At 51.0% G+C, this 16,898-nt stretch overlaps 1 protein-coding gene across 2 annotated transcripts; it reads right to left on the bottom strand.

Moving 5' to 3' along the window:
* Positions 1–513: 513 nt before the first annotated feature.
* Positions 514–16,266, bottom strand: DDI2 (DNA damage inducible 1 homolog 2). 2 transcript variants are annotated; one of them, XM_081203774.1, is made up of 10 exons: positions 16,005–16,266; positions 11,843–11,972; positions 10,462–10,719; positions 9,470–9,596; positions 8,717–8,844; positions 8,214–8,342; positions 7,373–7,476; positions 6,009–6,198; positions 4,100–4,163; positions 2,375–2,512 (listed from the first exon to the last, which is right to left on the bottom strand). In XM_081203774.1, exons 1-9 carry the CDS (start codon positions 16,140–16,142, stop codon positions 4,147–4,149), a joined length of 1,221 nt encoding a protein of 406 aa, XP_081059900.1. In that variant the 5' UTR covers positions 16,143–16,266; the 3' UTR covers positions 2,375–2,512; positions 4,100–4,146. The 2 variants fall into 2 exon arrangements, with proteins under 2 accessions (XP_081059899.1, XP_081059900.1); XM_081203773.1 differs by lacking the exon at positions 4,100–4,163 and having other exon boundaries at positions 514–2,512.
* Positions 16,267–16,898: the final 632 nt, after the last annotated feature.

Raw genomic sequence — 16,898 nt, 5'->3', positions numbered from 1 at the left:
CTTCTAAGTTGCCAGCCTGACTGCTCATCAGCAAGGCAAGATACGGCAGCAGGAATCCAACCCAACAGTCAAGCTTGCAGGGGTGGCCCCTACCATTCTACTGGCTGCGACAGATTTAGGGGCTCTCCTTAACCAGCCTAAGAGCATGCAAATGGAGTATTCTCTCAGGGACCTTTCTGATCACCACACCCGATCCATGCAGAGCGTGGATGGTGGCATTCTTGGGGGAAATGGAGACGCTTCTGCCAGGGTCTTGGCAAACTCATGAGCTCACCTCCTCAGCTTCTGGAGCTGGCCCTGGCTTGCCCACCCCTCCTTGCAAAGCTGCATAAAGCACCCCATTGTGACACTCTGCTGCTTGCTAAGCACCCAAGGTTCTGCAGCCCCTGTGAGCATCAACCCCATGGAGGCAAAGGATAGCCCAGAGAGCAGAGATCCTCCTGCCACGCCTGTTTCTGAGAGATTTGATGAAGAAGAGGGACTATGAAGTTTGGCCTCTTCTTTTAAAAAAGGTTATTTAAATAAAGACTTTATTCCATTATGCATTGCCTTAATCATCATCATAATCATCATCATAAAAAGCTACTGTGCTGATACATTACCAATGCTTTGCTCCTTTTAAAATGCCTAAATTCAACAAGGGAAAACAAGACAGAAGATATTTTGGCTGAAAATAAATGGTATTCTCTCTCTTTTCTCCTTTTTCTTTTAAGAAAAAAAAGTGTGGCTCAATCATCGAAGCAGAATATTCTATGTAGTCAAGATACAGACTCTTTTTTTTGGGGGGGGGGGAGTATAGACCAGCAAGCCAGGCCGCCTTCCTGCCACGGTTACGTAGGAACGACTATATTCTTGGCTAGCAAAATGAGGAGGGCAAGGTCTGCGTTTCCGCCGGCATGCTCCAAAGCCTCACCAGCTTCCTGGGGTGTAAAGCCAGCCCCCACAATCTGATCAATGTCTGCAGCAGGCAAAACAGAGGGCCAGGGGGGCACGAGATCTGGGAAACCCAGAGGCAGCAAGGGGCCAGTTGGCTCATCGAGTGGCCCCAAAGCACCTGCATTTAAGGTGCCTGGTGGTCCAGTTTCTTCCGGGAAAGAACTCTGAGAGCTCAGAGATGCATCTTGACCCATGCTGAGATGCTGGCCCTGCTCCAAAGTTTCACCACCCAGAACTAAATGAGGAGGCTGGCTTTCAGAACATTCACAGTGCGGAAGCTGAGCAGAAGCTGCCGACGGGCTCAGGGAGAGGGAAGTGCTCAAAGTAGAAGATCCTTGGATGACCAGAGCCTCCCGTTCGGACGTCACAGCCAACCTGTGGGCTTCCTGGAGGTCAACGGACACTTGTATCCCTGCACTTTCAGGGATGGGGAGTTCCACATCCTGGCTCTCAAGGTGTGCACATCCGTGTTCCTCTTTAAAAATCTCCCCACCTGCCGTTTGCTCTTCAGGGGCAGACGCGGACGGGCTGGTGTCTTCATGCCAAGGAACGCTTAACTCCCCTTTGCAACTGACAGCAAGAAGTTGGTGAAGCTCCTTTAAGGCAGAGGAGAGGGAGACGTGCGGGTCTTCCGCCTGATCGGTCAGTTGGCCGCTGGGAGGGGTGGCGGGTGTATCCGATTCAAAAAATGCATTTCCTGGCTGCATCAAATCAGCGGCCGGAGTGGAGTCAACTCGCCTGGCCCATTCCACCTCCATCATGGCACATCCTGAACTCACAGCAGCCAGCCCAAGGGAGCTCTGTGGATCTGAAGGGTCCTGGGTGGCTCCCACTGCAGGCTGCTCGGGCGGCAGACTCTCTGAGCTCCTTCCCTCCCCTGCAGAAAACCCCACCTCCCTTTCCATGGGGACGTTGTCAGGGCTCTGCTCTCCATCAGCAGGGGATGGGGAAACAGCCATGTCGCAGAGAGGCTCCTGGCAATCTGGTACCTTCTGCACACCCAGAGGCTGCTCATTTCCAAGGGTTTCACGTGCCTGGAGGTCTAATTGAAGCTTATGTGTTTGTTTCCCTTCCTGCTGCTCTGAAGCGAAGGGTCCGTCCAGATCCTTTGGCCACCCACAAATGCCCAGCAAGTGGCTTCCTCCCTCTCCTTCAACAGCAGGCGCCAGACCAAGGGGATTGTCTTCAGCACTGGGCTTCTGCAGGCTGCCATGAGCAACTGGCTCTCGGTCCTGTGAATGAGGACGGGACCCCGTGCCAGTTTTTTCAGCCGGGGAAGCATCGGAATTGGCAGAAGCAGTATGATTTGGTGGAGACAGAAGCGGCTCTTTGCCTTCCAAATTGGTTGGGCATTCAAGAAGAGAGTCCATGGACTTGGCCGCCTTGGGGCTAAGAGTCTCACCCTGGCTGCCCTCGTGGGAGAAAACAGAAGGCGCAGAGACTGAACGGTCAAGCAATTGGCTTGCCAGGTCACCGGCCTTCGGACCCATCTCTGGAAAACGGACTGGACGTTTCGCCCCATCAGAAGTTGGTAGCGATGGCATTTCTAGTGAGGTAGTTTCTTTGTCACTATTCTCTGTATAAAGGGCAGAGGAGGAAAGGGGGGAGGAAGGAGAGAGAAATGGAATGAGATTCTCCCTTTGATACATTCCACGAGGGTATATAAAACCTTCAGGAGGTACAGCCCATTAGCTTGCCTCACCAGGACTTGCTTTGGGGTATGCACTCAGGGTGCTGTTAAGAAATGACTGGAGGCTGGATCAGGCCCAAGGGGGCCCGTCTAATCCTCAGAGTGCTCAACCAGACGCCCCAATGGGAAGCCCAAAAGCAGGACCTGGGTGCAAGAACACTCTCTTTTTACATGTGATTTCCAGCCACTAATATTCATATCTGAACTGCCTCCGAAAGTAGAAAGGAACCACCAAGGTTAGTAACCACTAGGCAAGGCTCCTGTTTTTCCACCCAAGTATAGTAACACTGGGGGAAGAGAGGCAGGGACAGCCTTTGCCCTTGCCTCGCAGGGGGTTGGACTAGATGACCATTCTGGCCCCTTCCCCACACTACAATTCTATGGGTCTGAGATTCCACTGGGTTGGTTTGGGACAAAGGGCCACTTGGCTTCTGTCAGATCTGCCTCCATCAAGCAGCCACCTCACCCCACCTGTCATTATTCTTATTATGCAGCATGAAACCAACAGCTGGCACCCAAAGAAGCACCAGATCTCTTCGTCCTCCGCCCCCTTCTTGCCCTTTTGGCAGGAAGCTGCCCATACTGCATTGGCAGAGACACAGCATATAAATAAGGCTGACAATCAAGAGTGGCCACAAAGCTACAGGTTTCACTGTTTTCCGCCCATGCTCCAACAAGATGTGATTAGTGAAACCAACATTCTTGCTAACGTTTTAAGAGTAGGCTATAAATATCCAAAACTGGGTATTCTCCCTCTTGGCCATGTTTTAAAATATATTTTATTTCAAGCAGCTCAAAATCGTCTTGAAAGACAGGCGTATTAGAAGCAGCCCTCCCGCCAGGCTGATTTGCTCAGCACTAGGCAACCTGTTAGCAAGATTCGGTTTGAGCTCGGGGGTCATCTAAGCTCCTGAAGGTACAGATCTGGATATGAGCCTCTTGCTCTCTGGTTAAGTCATTCTTGTGAGATAATCAATCCCACAGCAAAAGGCGTTAAAAGTTTTGCTAGCTAAAATAAAAAGAAATGACACTGCTTTTTTGACCTGAGTTATTTGGCAAACAGTCTTAAACAAGCAGCCGGTTCTGAGGTCCGCTTTGCATCTACTCACCTGAGAAACGCCCCGGAAACCAAACGAAACAAAACTCCTGCACTTCCCCCCACTTATCGGTTCTGGGGTGAACATCCAAAAAAGAGGCCGAGTCTGGCCAGTGGCGAGTTAATCCCTCAGAGAGTGGTGTTGAGTGTTCAGCTCCAGGCACCACCAAAAACTACTGCGCTCAAGTTGTCAGAATCGAGCGCATCCACACAAATATGCCCCCTCTGCAGTTCTCTTCTCTCTGCAGCAGACGCTGGGAAGATCCAAGAGCCTGCTCCAAGCCGACCAGGGAGGATGCCAGAGTAGAAAGGAGCTCCTTTAAAGTCCCCACCCCTGCAACCCCCCGTCAAGGAGATGGAAGAGCTCGGTGGAATACCTGGTCTGTGGCCCACTCCAGCGGCAGCAAACCCCACACAACATGCATCAAGGCTTCTGGCGTTCTGTTTGGATTAGGAGACAAACACACCAAACTCGGGTTAGCACACACGCACATGCACCATGACTCGGGAGGTGGCTTGCAGCCCTTGCGTGGGTCCTCATGTCACGGTCTGCTTTCCTGTCCCCCTCCCTTTCCTGCATGCAACTTAGCAGCTCCTCGCGGCTGGGACTTCTTTCCAGGAACGATGCTCAGCTATCTTAGCCTCACAATGCACACTGAATAGCTTTTTAGAACAGGTTGGCTTGCAGGAGTTGCTGGAAGGAGGCTGACAAGGCGCCATCCAACTGCCTTAGGGACTCCACTCCGGATTTCTGTTTACTCTTTAGCCTTACCTTCTCCCAAAAACATCCAGTGGAGGTTTTGGATCCAAGGTTTCCTTCTCCTAGTTGGCCTACCTACCCAGGTAGACAAGCCCCACCTGCCCCATCTCAGTAGGTTCCCATATAAATATGGGTTTTATTATTGTTGTTGTTGTTGTTGTTGTTACTACTACTACTTTGCACCCCCTCGGCTGGGTGCTCTGTGCAGTGCAACTGCTTGCACTGCCCTAAATTCCCTCCAGATGTTCTTGGGATGCTTAGTCCCTGTTTGCAGGGCCAGTGGTGGAGGATGATCTGCATCAGCCTGCCCGCTGCTGAAGCCTTCTTTCTCTGCCCCTTTGCCACAAGCCCTTGGGCCCCACAGAAGCCTCAGCCCAGGCTCCCGGGCATGTTCCAGGGTTTACGTGGCACGTGAGCAAAAGCCTATCAGGTGATCTCGTAGGTAAACAAGCATTAGCTTCTGGAAAGAGCATCTAAGCTGCGTTTCACTGCTATGGGCGAGAACATGGTCAAAGGCTTTCCACATCACCCCACATGGCAACCAGTCAGGCCTGGTTCAGCTTTACAAGACTGAATGTGTTGTGGAGTAGTGGTGAATGTTAGAACCCACCATTACTCCAAGCACCTAGCTCCTAAACGAAGGGGCACCCTCCTTTTCCTGAAACACCAAAAATTCTGGTGCATTTCAGGTAAAGAATTATAATGCCACAAAATCACAGCAGCCACTAGTAAGGAGCAGAGGGGTCTGCCCACTCAAATGCCCGGGCAGAAGCACTGGGGGATGGGGAGAAATAGCCTGGCAGAGAGAAGGGGGAGGAAGACAAAGCTGCTGCTTCATCAAGACAGGCATGAAGGCTGCCTGCCCCACCCCCTGCCCTCCTAAGCACTCCTGTCTCTCCTCGAGGTGGGCAAGGGGTCTCCGAACAAAACTCGAGACTGAGCTAGACGTGTTGGAATGGGAGGCTTTTAATGTCTTGCAGCCGAGCCTACCTCACAGGGTTGCTGTAAGGCTCAACCACCACCGCGCTCCTTGGCAAGTGGGTTACAAAGGTAACTGCGATTCCTTTTATAAAATTTCTCAGCAAACAGGGTTCTGCAACTTTCAACTGATCAACTGATTAGGTTAATAAGGGTTTAATGGATTAACAAATTAGAAAGTCACAGGCACCATCTCTAGGAGGCGTAAGGAAGACTTGGCATGCTCTTAAACCAGGTTGGAGCTCCCCGAGTGCTGCAGACTACAACTCCTCTCGGTCTCTGCCTTTGCAGTGGCTTGCACAAAAACAGCCAGCAAAGGGGAGACTTCTGTCGACAGAAACACAGAGGAAGCCGCCTTATGCGGAGCCAGAACCTTGGGCCCATCTAGCTCAGCACTGACCTACACTGGCTGGCAGCAGCTCTCCAGGATGGCAAGCAGGGAGGGGCTCTCCCAGCCCTACACCTAGGGATTCCAGGGACTGGGCCTGGGGCCCTTTGGCATGCCAAGCAGGTTTCTTGCCACTCCACCTTGCGTATCCTTGCAGTACCTGCTTCGTCGACGGACTTCTGTATGGCTTCTGCCAGCTCCTGGTCTGCGATCTCCTCGGGCTGCACGTCCTCTTGCCCCGCCCCGTGGGCCAATCTCGCGCACTCGGGGAGCTCCCCCTCCGGCAGGAAGGTCGTCTGGGATCCGGTAGTGCCAATCACCAGCACGTTCTTCTTGAGGTCTATGGAACACTGGTGGTGGGTGGGAAGGAGCAGAGATCCTGGTTAGGGGACAACAGGGGAGCTTCATTGCTCTTCAACTGCAGGCAATGCCCTAATGCCAGACAGCTTCAAAAGCACCCAGGGAAAAACAGGGCAGATGGCCAATGCCCTACAAATGAATGTGACAGGTAAAGCATTCAAATGCCCTGAATCCATTCAGTTACCTTCCCTCAGTATAATATAGAGTCCATGGTTTTTAACCGTCTTGTTTAACCCCTATGTCTATGCCACAAGTAGTTCGAGTTGCAACCTTCCTTGCAGTCACATACCCGTGGCTTAGTTATTTGGCTTTATTTTATATTTCTTTTTGTTGGGACAGTGAACAAAAATAATTTTATTTTTCTTATAATAAATTCCTATTGAATTTTCAAAAAAATATCAACATAATGAATTTGTCTTTTCTCTACTTCCCGCCCCATTTTCCATGGTGTTTTAATTTCTGCCCCCTCTGTTGCCCACTGCATTCTATTTCTTATGCCAACACATCAATACTGTATTCTCAAATTCCTTCTGTGGCTCATAATTCAAATCCTGCATGCGGGGTCATCGATCTGTAATATCTCCTTAAGTAGTCCTAAAAGGGCTTCCATACTTCCACAAAACTATCATTGTTAGATTCTCTTATTCTGGCTGTTAACTTTGCCAATTCTGCATAGTCCATCACCGTACTTCTCCATTCTTCTCTGGCGGGAACTTCTTCCTTCCAAGCGGTCCTCAATTGTATATGGACTATGTATGCTGCTATCAAATCCTGATAGCAGTTAATATGCAGGATTTCTGTATGACGCTTAAAAAACACCTATTGAACACACGGTGGTACCTCGGGTTAAGAGCTTAATCTGTTCCAGAGATCCATTCTTAACCTGAAATGGTTCTTAACCTGAGGCGTGCTTTCGCTAATGGGGCCTCCCGCTGCCGCACAATTTCCATTCTTATCCTGGCGCAAAGTTCTTAACCTGGAGCAACCACTTCCTGCTTAGTGGAGTTTGTAACCCGAAGTGTCTGTAACCCAAAGCGTCTGTAACCTGAGGTTACCACTGTATTTCTTTTTTTAAAAAGGGCAGAAGCTGCTGGGCAAAGACCACACACAGAGACACCCACACATACACATTTCAGAGGACGCGGCCCCCTTTGCCAGCCTCACCTGGTGCCTCTTCAGCATGTCCAGTCCCAGGAGCATATCCATGGGCTGCTCCTCCAGGATGGAGAACGAACAAGGCAGGAAATCTCCTTCAATCTGGACCTGAGCTAAAGCAGGTTGGGGGTGGGGAGGAGAGAGACTGGCATATTAACCAAGCCAATCCAATTCAAATAACTCCATGGTTCTAGCCGTTGGCCACGACAAGTCGGGTTAACGTAAGCAGCTGCCCGAAGCAGGATCAGGCTAGAATTCCCACCCAAGTCCAGCCCCCTGTTCTCCCAGTGGCCACCCACAAGCAGGATTCGAACACAAGAACAACGTTTCCCTAATTGGGATTCCCAGCCACTGGCACTCATAAACATTCAGAGCAATATTTCATATCACTGCAGACATATCTGAGATCATGGTATTTCCAACAAGTGGCTCCTGTCCAGGTTTGTTAAATGTTGTGAGGATCCTATGCCATTTTAAAATGTGAATTTTGGGGGGTGGGGGATTATCGGGTTGTTGTTTTTATTTTGATTACGCATTTTGCAGTTTTATATTTTGATTTTTATTCTGTGAACCGCCCTGAGACCTCCGGGTATAGGGTGGTATATAAATTCAATATATAACAATAATAAAATAAATTTCCCGCCTCTGGCAGCAGAGGGAACACAGAGCCTCTACCCTCCTCTGTGAATCTAGCTCATGCTCTCTGCAAGTTGGTGGTCATCACTGCCTCCTGTGGGAAAAGAGTTCCACTCTGTTCTGCCTGCAGCAGCCTCGACTCTGGCTCTGGAAGCAGGGAGCTCCCCACCCTCCCTGCCCCACCAGCCAGCTGCAAGGAATCTGCCGCCCTTACCCAGGTGGACCCTGCCAATGATCTTCTGAGTCCCCACGCCTTTGGCAATGCCTGCCCACCTCCGGTCCACCAGCCGCATGATGTTGCACCTCTCTGCGCACGCTTGGCTCATGATGGTCATCTGTGCCCCTGCCAGAAATACAGCAGCCGGTATTAAAAGGCACACCCAGCCTCTTCCCAGGGAGCAAAAGGGGGAGCTGCCCCATACTCTCCCCATTATGGGGGCAATGCTTGGGAAACCATTTGCCTCTGGGGGCAAGGCTCTCTCACAAGCACAGCAGAGATTTAGCATTAAGTGCACAGGACCAAGGCAAGGGGTTGTAACCAACAGAGGTTTAACTCAAGAGTAGACCCAGCACTGGAAGCAGCCCAGTGCCTTGTTGGGAGACAAAAGCAAGTTTGGCATAGTGGTTAGCACGTGGGACTAGGATCCTGGAAGCCAAGGTTCAATCCTCGCTCAGTGGGTGACCTTGGGCCAGTCACTGTCTCTTGGCCTAACTCACCTGAGTCCACAAAGGCTTTCACAGGGTGGCCGTTGACCTTGCAGTTGATGTAGAGCATCACTACCTGGCCAAAGCTCTCCGGGGCCTCCTCCATGGCGATCGTCATGTTCTCCTCGATGTTCTGCTGCCTGGATCCAACATCAAAACATGGGTGAAGGGCAAGCATTAACCGCCAGCACCATGGATTGGGCTGACTGCCACGTGCTCCATGCCAGAAGCAGGGGCAGAGCAACCCCCCTGGGCCAGAGGGTGAAGCTGACAACAGGGCTGACCCACAGCAACACAACAGGCCTGGCCTCGTGCAGGGCCCCCGAGATACTTGACAGCTTAGCTCTCTGTGTGCATGCATGTGTAGAGATGCCGCCTGAGATTCCTTCCCACCTGCTCTGTACGGAGTCAGACCCTTGGGTCCATCTAGCTCACTACTGTCTGCACTGACAGGCAGCAGCTCTCCAGGGTTGCAGGCAGGAAGTCTATTCCCAGACCTATCTGGAAATGCCATTAGGAGCTGAACCTCGGACCTTCGGTTTGCAATACAGACACTCTGCCATTGAGCTACAGCTTTTCCTCATAAACCCAACAGGTGTGGGTTTGAGGATACCTGTTGTCCCCAACCCCCTTAGAGGTCAGGGAGCCGCGGGAGTTCAGAGAAGGCTCAGCCAGGAGGCGACAAATCTGCACTACGTTTGCTCCAGGTTTGAAACCGACAAGCCACTTGCACACCTCAGTGGTGTCTCCCCGACCTTTGCCTACCTAATATCCTCTTCGATCTTGGCCTGAGCCTCAAGATCAAAAGGGTCGGCGGACAACAGACGGATCCTCTCCTGCTCCTGGCGGGCTCGATCTTGCTGCTGCTCTACAAGCACCCGGGTGAACTTCTCTAGAGTAAGGAAACAAATTTACAATAGCGACTAAACAATTTATTATTTATACCCCGCCCATCTGTCTGAATTTCCCCAGCCACTCTGGGCGGCTCCCAATCAAATGTTAAAAACAGTACAGCATTAAACATTAAAAACTTCCCTAAACATGGCTGCCTTCAGATGTCTTTTAAAGATAGGATAGCTGCTTATTTCCTTCACATCTGAAGGGAGGGTGTTCCACAGGGTGGGCGCCACTACCGAGAAGGCCCTCTGTCTGATATTCTGTAACCTTACTTCTCGCAATGAAGGAACCGCCAGAAGGTGATGGATCTCAGAAAGAATGATGTTAACTGACTAAGTAAATTTTATGTGGACATAGTTTTGGAAAACTGCTACAATGATTTATATGGAAACTCAGCCAGAGAGATTCGAGGAAGTCACTTAACAATGTTAACAAAAGTGGAATTATTCTAGCCATGATAAATGTTTGTTTGTTTATTCTTGATTTCCCCCCCGTTTGTTATAAACTTGGAAAACTAATAAAAAAAATGGGGGGGGGGAATACAACAGCGACTGGCAGCCACAGCTAGCGTTTCTGCGGCACGCCTCAACAGCTCACAAAGTGCTCCATGTGTACCACCCAGCTCCAGTTTCTTTCCAAACACTCCTCACTTCCCTCCTCTCCCCAAATCCTCGTCAGTCCGGGATAGTGCAAAAACCAGGAAGTCAAACCATGCACACACACACCCATCTGAGCGAAGCTATGAGGCTAAAGCGCCCATTCTTCTGCCCGTTCTTCAGCCTTCCAGCAAGTCACCCCAAAGAATCCAGGGGGTTTCTTCTCCTCTGGCACAAACGCCCCACATCGGGGGAGATACTCACCCAGGTCCCCGCTGAGCAGAGCCTCTGCTAGGGGTGGATTGCGCTCCTTCAGCAGGGAAAGCTCGTGGGGATTGGCCAGCAACATGTCTCTCAACAGCGCCGGGTTGTCCAAGCCCTGCGGTGGGGAGGGGAACTCAGAAGGAGACAGGCCAGGCTGCGAGGAGGGCTGCTGCGCTGGGGATGCCAGTGAGGGCAGCTGGGGAGGCTGGCCTGAAGTCCCAGGAACCGTGATGCTGCTGAAGTCTATCCTGGGCAAACCTAGGCAGAGGGGAATTGACAGAACAGTTAATACTAGCCCTGGTGATTTATACCGTATGTGGGAGGGGACCCTAAGGCCCAATACCCTCTGATACACACATACACCATAGCTGCCAACTTTTCCCGTTTCTTGCAAGGAATCCTATTCGGAATAAGGGAAATTCCCTTTTTTAAAAAAGGAAAACTTTCGACAGCTATGCACGCACACACACACACACACACACACACACACACAGCCATGCCAAGTATCCAGCCTCCACAATGTAGTTCAGCAGGTTGACAAAACAATAGAATCACAGAACTGTAACGCTAGAGGGGACCTCCAATGGTCATCTAGTCCAACCCCCAGAAATGCAGGAACCACAGTGAAATAATGCTGGACAGGATGGCCATCCAACCTGTGCCTAAATTCCTGCTATGTAGGAGAGTCCACACCCTTCTGAGAGTGTTTGGTCCACTGTCAAACAGCTCTCCCTGCCAGAATGTTTTTCCTGATGTTTAGCCAGACTCTCCTTTCTCGTAACTTGAACCCAACGGTTCAGGTCCTGCCCTCTGGAGCAGCAGAAAACAAGCTTGCTCCATCTTCCATGTGACAGCTCTTTAGATTTATGAAGATCCAGTCAAGAGAAACAGCAGTGGTAGCTCAGGGATCACAGCAGCCTCTGCCACGAGGAATCTCCTGCTTTTTCCTCCTGGGCAAGCGATGGCCGGCTCCAGGAAAGAGGAAGCTCACAAGTGTCCTTACGGTCTCAGCATGTGCAGAGCATGACAAGGAAGCAATGCTCAAGAGTGGAGCAGTAGGAACAGCGGTGAGCAGAAGGCAGTTTCCCAAAGCAGGACAAGAGGAAGAGGCTGGCTCAGCCCACAGTTTCATAGAGTTATAGAATGCAGGAATCTCACCCACAGCTGCCCCTGGGTGGGCTCGAACCACCAACCTTCTGGTTAACAGTAAGACACACTGGCTCAGAAACCTTTTAATGAAACCGTTATTTAAGACAGCGAAGTTAAACGCTCAGAGAATCAACAGACTCCTAGGCTCAATGTGACCTGAGTCCTGTGGACAGCCCAGACCACGGAGAAGTCTGCCAGGGACAGGGTGGGGTGAAGAGGGAGCCTTCCTCACCGGGAAATGGGGCTGGGGGCCGCACCCCCGCATTCTCCACTTGCTGCAGGATCACCACGTCGCCGTCTTTCAAGCCGTAAGAAGCCAGCGACCGGTGGTTGTCCGTCAGGGGCTGCTCTGCGTAAACAATCTGGGAGACAAGGGAAGGGTGGTTAATAAACAACTCACCACATCTGACTAGGAGAAAAGGACTGCCAAGAAAGCTCAGGCACAAGAGAGAATAAATGTCCACACTCCACTGCTGCCCAGACACACACAGGATGGAAGATCCCCAGAGGGAACTGTGAGGACCAGGCCTTAAGCAGGAGAGATTCAGCTTGCCTCACTTTTGCCAGCCAACAGGGTGCCAGAAGAATGAGGACTGGGGGCTTGTGCTGTGCTTTGGACTGATTCAGGACATGTAATGCAATGTTTCCCTCTGTGGAATACCCTCCAATCAGATGTCAAGGAGATAAAGAACTACACAACTTTTAGAAGACATCCGAAGGCAGTTCTGTATCAGGAAGTTTTTAATGTTTGACATTTTATTATATTTTTACATGTGTTGGAAGCTGCAACCCAGCTGGATGGACGATATTTTTAAAAATTAAATTATTATTATTATAAGAAACCTGGCATTTGTGGGGGGAACTCCTTCCACATTTCCCTGCGCAATCACACTCAAAACCACAGATAATGCTATCCTTATCTTGCTTTGCTTCATGAAACCTGCACTGGAAGTCAGTGGCCTGAGAGATAACACTCAAGCACAGGACTGCTGGCTATCAGGTGAGCACCTTATGACAGCTTTGCATCTAAACACTTTCAAGGCAGACAAGAGGTGGCAAGAAAATGCCATGTCAGCAGGCTTGATGGAGGCGGGAGAGAGGGCTTTGCTGAATTCCCCACACAAAGCCTCAGGCAGGTAAGTATCACTTTCGCTTTCCAACTTACAGTCTTGACATCCCATGGCACAGTCCTGGGCAAAGGCAGCCCAGGAGCAAAAGAGCCACACTTGACTCAAACAGTTCACAAAAGAAGCCAAGGCAGCGGCTCTTCTCTGAACTGATCCAGGTTATGAAACACACGCTATTTACACCAGCCAGCCTGGCGCGGAGCAGGGAGTTCTTTGGCCTCCAGGAAGTCGCTTCTCCTCCCAGTCCCAAGACACCATTAGGAGTTGGCAAAAGTCGTGCACACCTCTACTATGGGATGCGTCATTCACAGTGCAAGATGGGAATTCAAAAGCAGCTCCTCCAGAGCCGCCCACAAGCCTGAGCAATCTTGCCCAACTGGCACAAAGGATTGTGGGTGAGCCAGTTCTATCAGAGGCAGGAGCCACCTCCGTCAAGGGAGGGGCGCCAGGAACGCAGCAAAGGCAAGTGCAAGGGGTTCCAGTACCAGGAGACACCTGGCCAGCTCTCTGGGAGGTGGGCATGGAATGGGATGGATCCCTCAATGTTTCACTGGGGGAACATCTCCCCCCCTCCCGCAACCCACCAGCCCTGTTCTCCTCCAGCTTGCTTCTATCACCAGTCCATAATGTGCAATATGAGGAGGAGGCAGGGAGAGAGATTGAGGAGGCAGGACAGAAGGGACGTAAAAGGAGGCCCAATGAGTCAAGGGGGGCTCTCTACTCTGCGACAAGGATCCGGGGGCCCATCTGGGAGCTCCACGGTGTTTACTGCTCCATGATGTTTACTGCCTGCATGAAGGGAGCAGTTTAGCTATGGAGGCGGGAGAGAATTCACAGCTTCCCACTATCTTAAAATAGACGGTCATGATACTCTGGTGCAAGAGTCCGGGGAAAGACCTCACGTTGCCAACCCAAGATGAGCCGGACACTCACTCCTCTGTTCCAGGCGGTTGCCTCATCCTGCAAAGCCCTGTTGATTGCAAGAGACTTCCAAGCTATGAGGTCCCCATTTTGACTCCCTACCTTCCCATGGGACAAGGTTGATTCCAACTAAGCTCTACTCCAAACAAGACCCACTGGCATTGGTTGGTCTTCATTCTTTTCAGGTGTGCAGGGCCTGATGCACTCCTGAGAAACATGAACCACACCACGGAGACTCCTCTGGGTGGTTACAGGGGCCAGGTCAGCATAACTACCTTCCAAGCTGAATTATTATTTATTTAAATTTACTACTCGCCCTTCACCCTAAGATCCCGGGGCAATTATTTAAAACACAACATTAAAAACTGTTTTAAACAACTTACAATCACAAGAACAGGGTCAAAGCCCAGGGTAAAGAAGGCCCAGGGTAAACACAGCCAATCCTAAAAACCTAGCCTCTCTACCTTAGTGGCAAAGCCCCTGCTTGGCATACGGAAGGTCCAGGCTCACTTTCCACCAGGATCTCTAGGTAGGGCTGCGAAAGACCAAGGCATGAGAGCAGCTGCTAGTCTGTGTCAGCCACACTGGGGCAAACCGGTTGACTTGGCCCAAAGCAGCTTAAGCTGCTTTCATTTTTACAGACCCACAGCTGGAGAAAGTGGGCCCCACCCCAACCCCTGATGCAAGATGCTCCTAGGAGAGATTGGCAGGGGCTTTCCTCTCCCACTCTGCTTTTAACAAGCTGCACACTGTGGCACGCAGAGACCGCCGACACCGCCTCCTTTATCAGTCTCTCGTGAAAAGCCAGGCAGAGTTTTATCACATATCTTGAGGAGCCACCAACAGCACAGCACCCAACAAACACCCCACCAAGGATGCCTCCTACACAACCAGAGCACCAGTCGTTGCTGGGCTACCACCCCATCAATGGCCACACTGGGAACTGGGAGTCTGACAATACCTGGAGAGCCACCAGTGCCACTTGCTTTTACTGCCCCAAGCTACCTCCCAATGCTATTTTTCCTTCTTTTAACGCAGGGACTGAGAAACTGCAGCCCCCCAGATGCTGCTGGCCTTCAGCTCCCTGGTCATGCAGGATCACTGACGGGAGTCCAGCAATGTCTAGAGCAGTGGTGGCCAAACTTGGCCCTCCACCTGTTTTTGGACTACAACTCCCACCCTCTCTAGCTAATAGGACTAGTGTCCAGGGATGATGGGAATTGTAAAATTGGAGTTTGGCCACCACTGCTCTAGAAAGTTCCAGGTTGCGAAAGGGTGCTTTGATCCACCTGGAAGACACCCATCCAATGTTAGCTAGGCATACTTGAGAATAGACCACACTGAAGCCAATAATGGGCTTATGAAGCAACCCCACCCCATTAGATGCAAATGGGTCTACTCTTGAGAACAGGTGGCTAACACTGAACAGATACTGTCCATTTGGTTGTATAGCCAATGTGGGTCCTACTCAGCAGAGTCCCACTAACAATAATTGAACAATAATTTATTCATTTAAAAAAGTCTGAGAAGGGCTAGGATTGTATTTGGACTGTGCTTGGCACTGAAATCTGTTGATTTCTTTGGCAACGCTAACCCTACATTGAGTGGACACACTTTTAATTAATGGACATGGCTAAGTTTGCTCCATTCCCTTCAATGGGTCTACTCTTGGTAGAACTTACATGGATATGACCCACGGGGTTGGGCACCCTGAAGCTTTTCGGAGGGGGATAACCATCCCCACCACCGCTTTACTAATCCTACTATCTTTATCATATTCACATACCACTTTTTTGCCAAAGGTGCCCAAACCAAATTAGTGTTTAAAAGGCAAATGCCACAACATGTAAAGAGGCGATTTGCATGTGACTTACACACAGGATAATTATTAAAAAATAAATAAAACATGACTAAAACCTTAAGAAAGCAGATATATGAGTGGGGGGGGGAGAGGGAGAAATACACACACCGCTGGGTCAAGCCGGACCCATGCAACCAAACGGTGAGCCCTACTCAAGAGGAGACCCTTCCATAGGCCTGCAGAGCTGGAAGGGGCCAGGGACTGCTAGGGTCATCTAGTCGCACCCCCGCCCCGCCCCGCCCTTGCAATGCAGGGACCACAGCTAAACCTGAAGCTGATTAAAAAGCAAGGGAGGCCGGATTAAGCCGCCCTCGTTTTAAAAGAGGGTCTACTCGGAGTAAGAGGGGGAGGCGCGCGAGAGCACACACAGAGAGACACACATGCCCCTTTGGCCTCGCCTTATTTCCCCCCCTCCCCCCTCAGTTCTATTCATGTCCCAGCCCCGGGCACGCGCACCCCTCCCCCTCCCGGGCGCGCGCGCTGACCTGGCTCTCGGCGGCGGGGATGCCGGACTCCAGCTCACAGAGGGCGCGGAAGTTCTGGAGCTCGAAGTCGGCGTCCACCTGGAGCGAGAAGGTGAGCTCGGAGCGGTCGCGCCGCAGGCAGAAGACCGTCAGGAGCATTGCTCGGCCGTGGGGTTGCCGGGTAGGAAGCGAACGCGCGAAGGACGGCAGAGTGGATCCGGAGCCCGCCTGACTGAGCCCCAGCTCGCCCGCCTGCCTCGCCTCAGAAACGCCGCTAAGCAACGCCGCGTTTACGGCAGCACCTCTTGAACGCTCCGCCCCGCCCCTCCGTCGCAAAAGGACGGGCAGGTGGGCGGGGACAGAGCTGCGCCAGCGCGGCGACGCCCCGCCCTCGGGGCGGAGCCCTTAGGGGGTAGAGGCGGGAGGAGGCGGCCACGACGTCCGGCTCCGTCGCCGGGTGCAGGGCGGGACCAGAGGGGGGGGGAAGGTGGTGTCGTTGGTAGAGTTGCAGCGTCTCTGCTGTTATTTTATTTTTCCAGGTCGCGATTACAATTTTAGTGGAGGCTGTGGATTAAATTTAATGATTACTTAGTTATATATGTTAAGTTAAATTAACTGAAAACAGCTTGCAGATACTTAATTGGCTCAGGATTTTATTTATGTTAAGTGTTGAATTAATATGTTTAATTTCATAATGTGAAGATCTGTGGATGTTAATGTTTAAGGTAAAATTTATAAGAACTGTGATTTGGAAAACCATTAAAAGGACATGCAATGAAATTCAACCAAGGGGAAGCGAGGAAGTCACTTAACAATGTAAACAAGTGTAATTTTCAATAAGGCTATGATTTATGTTTGTCTTAAGTGTTTGTTTATAATGTTGTGAAAACCAATAAAAAATTTTTGGGGAAAAAC

Source organism: Podarcis bocagei (assembly GCF_964188305.1).
Source record: "Podarcis bocagei genome assembly, chromosome: 7".
NCBI lineage: Eukaryota > Metazoa > Chordata > Lepidosauria > Squamata > Lacertidae > Podarcis > Podarcis bocagei.
Note: the sequence above shows the minus strand (reverse complement) of the source record. Positions and strands in the feature narration are given on the sequence as shown.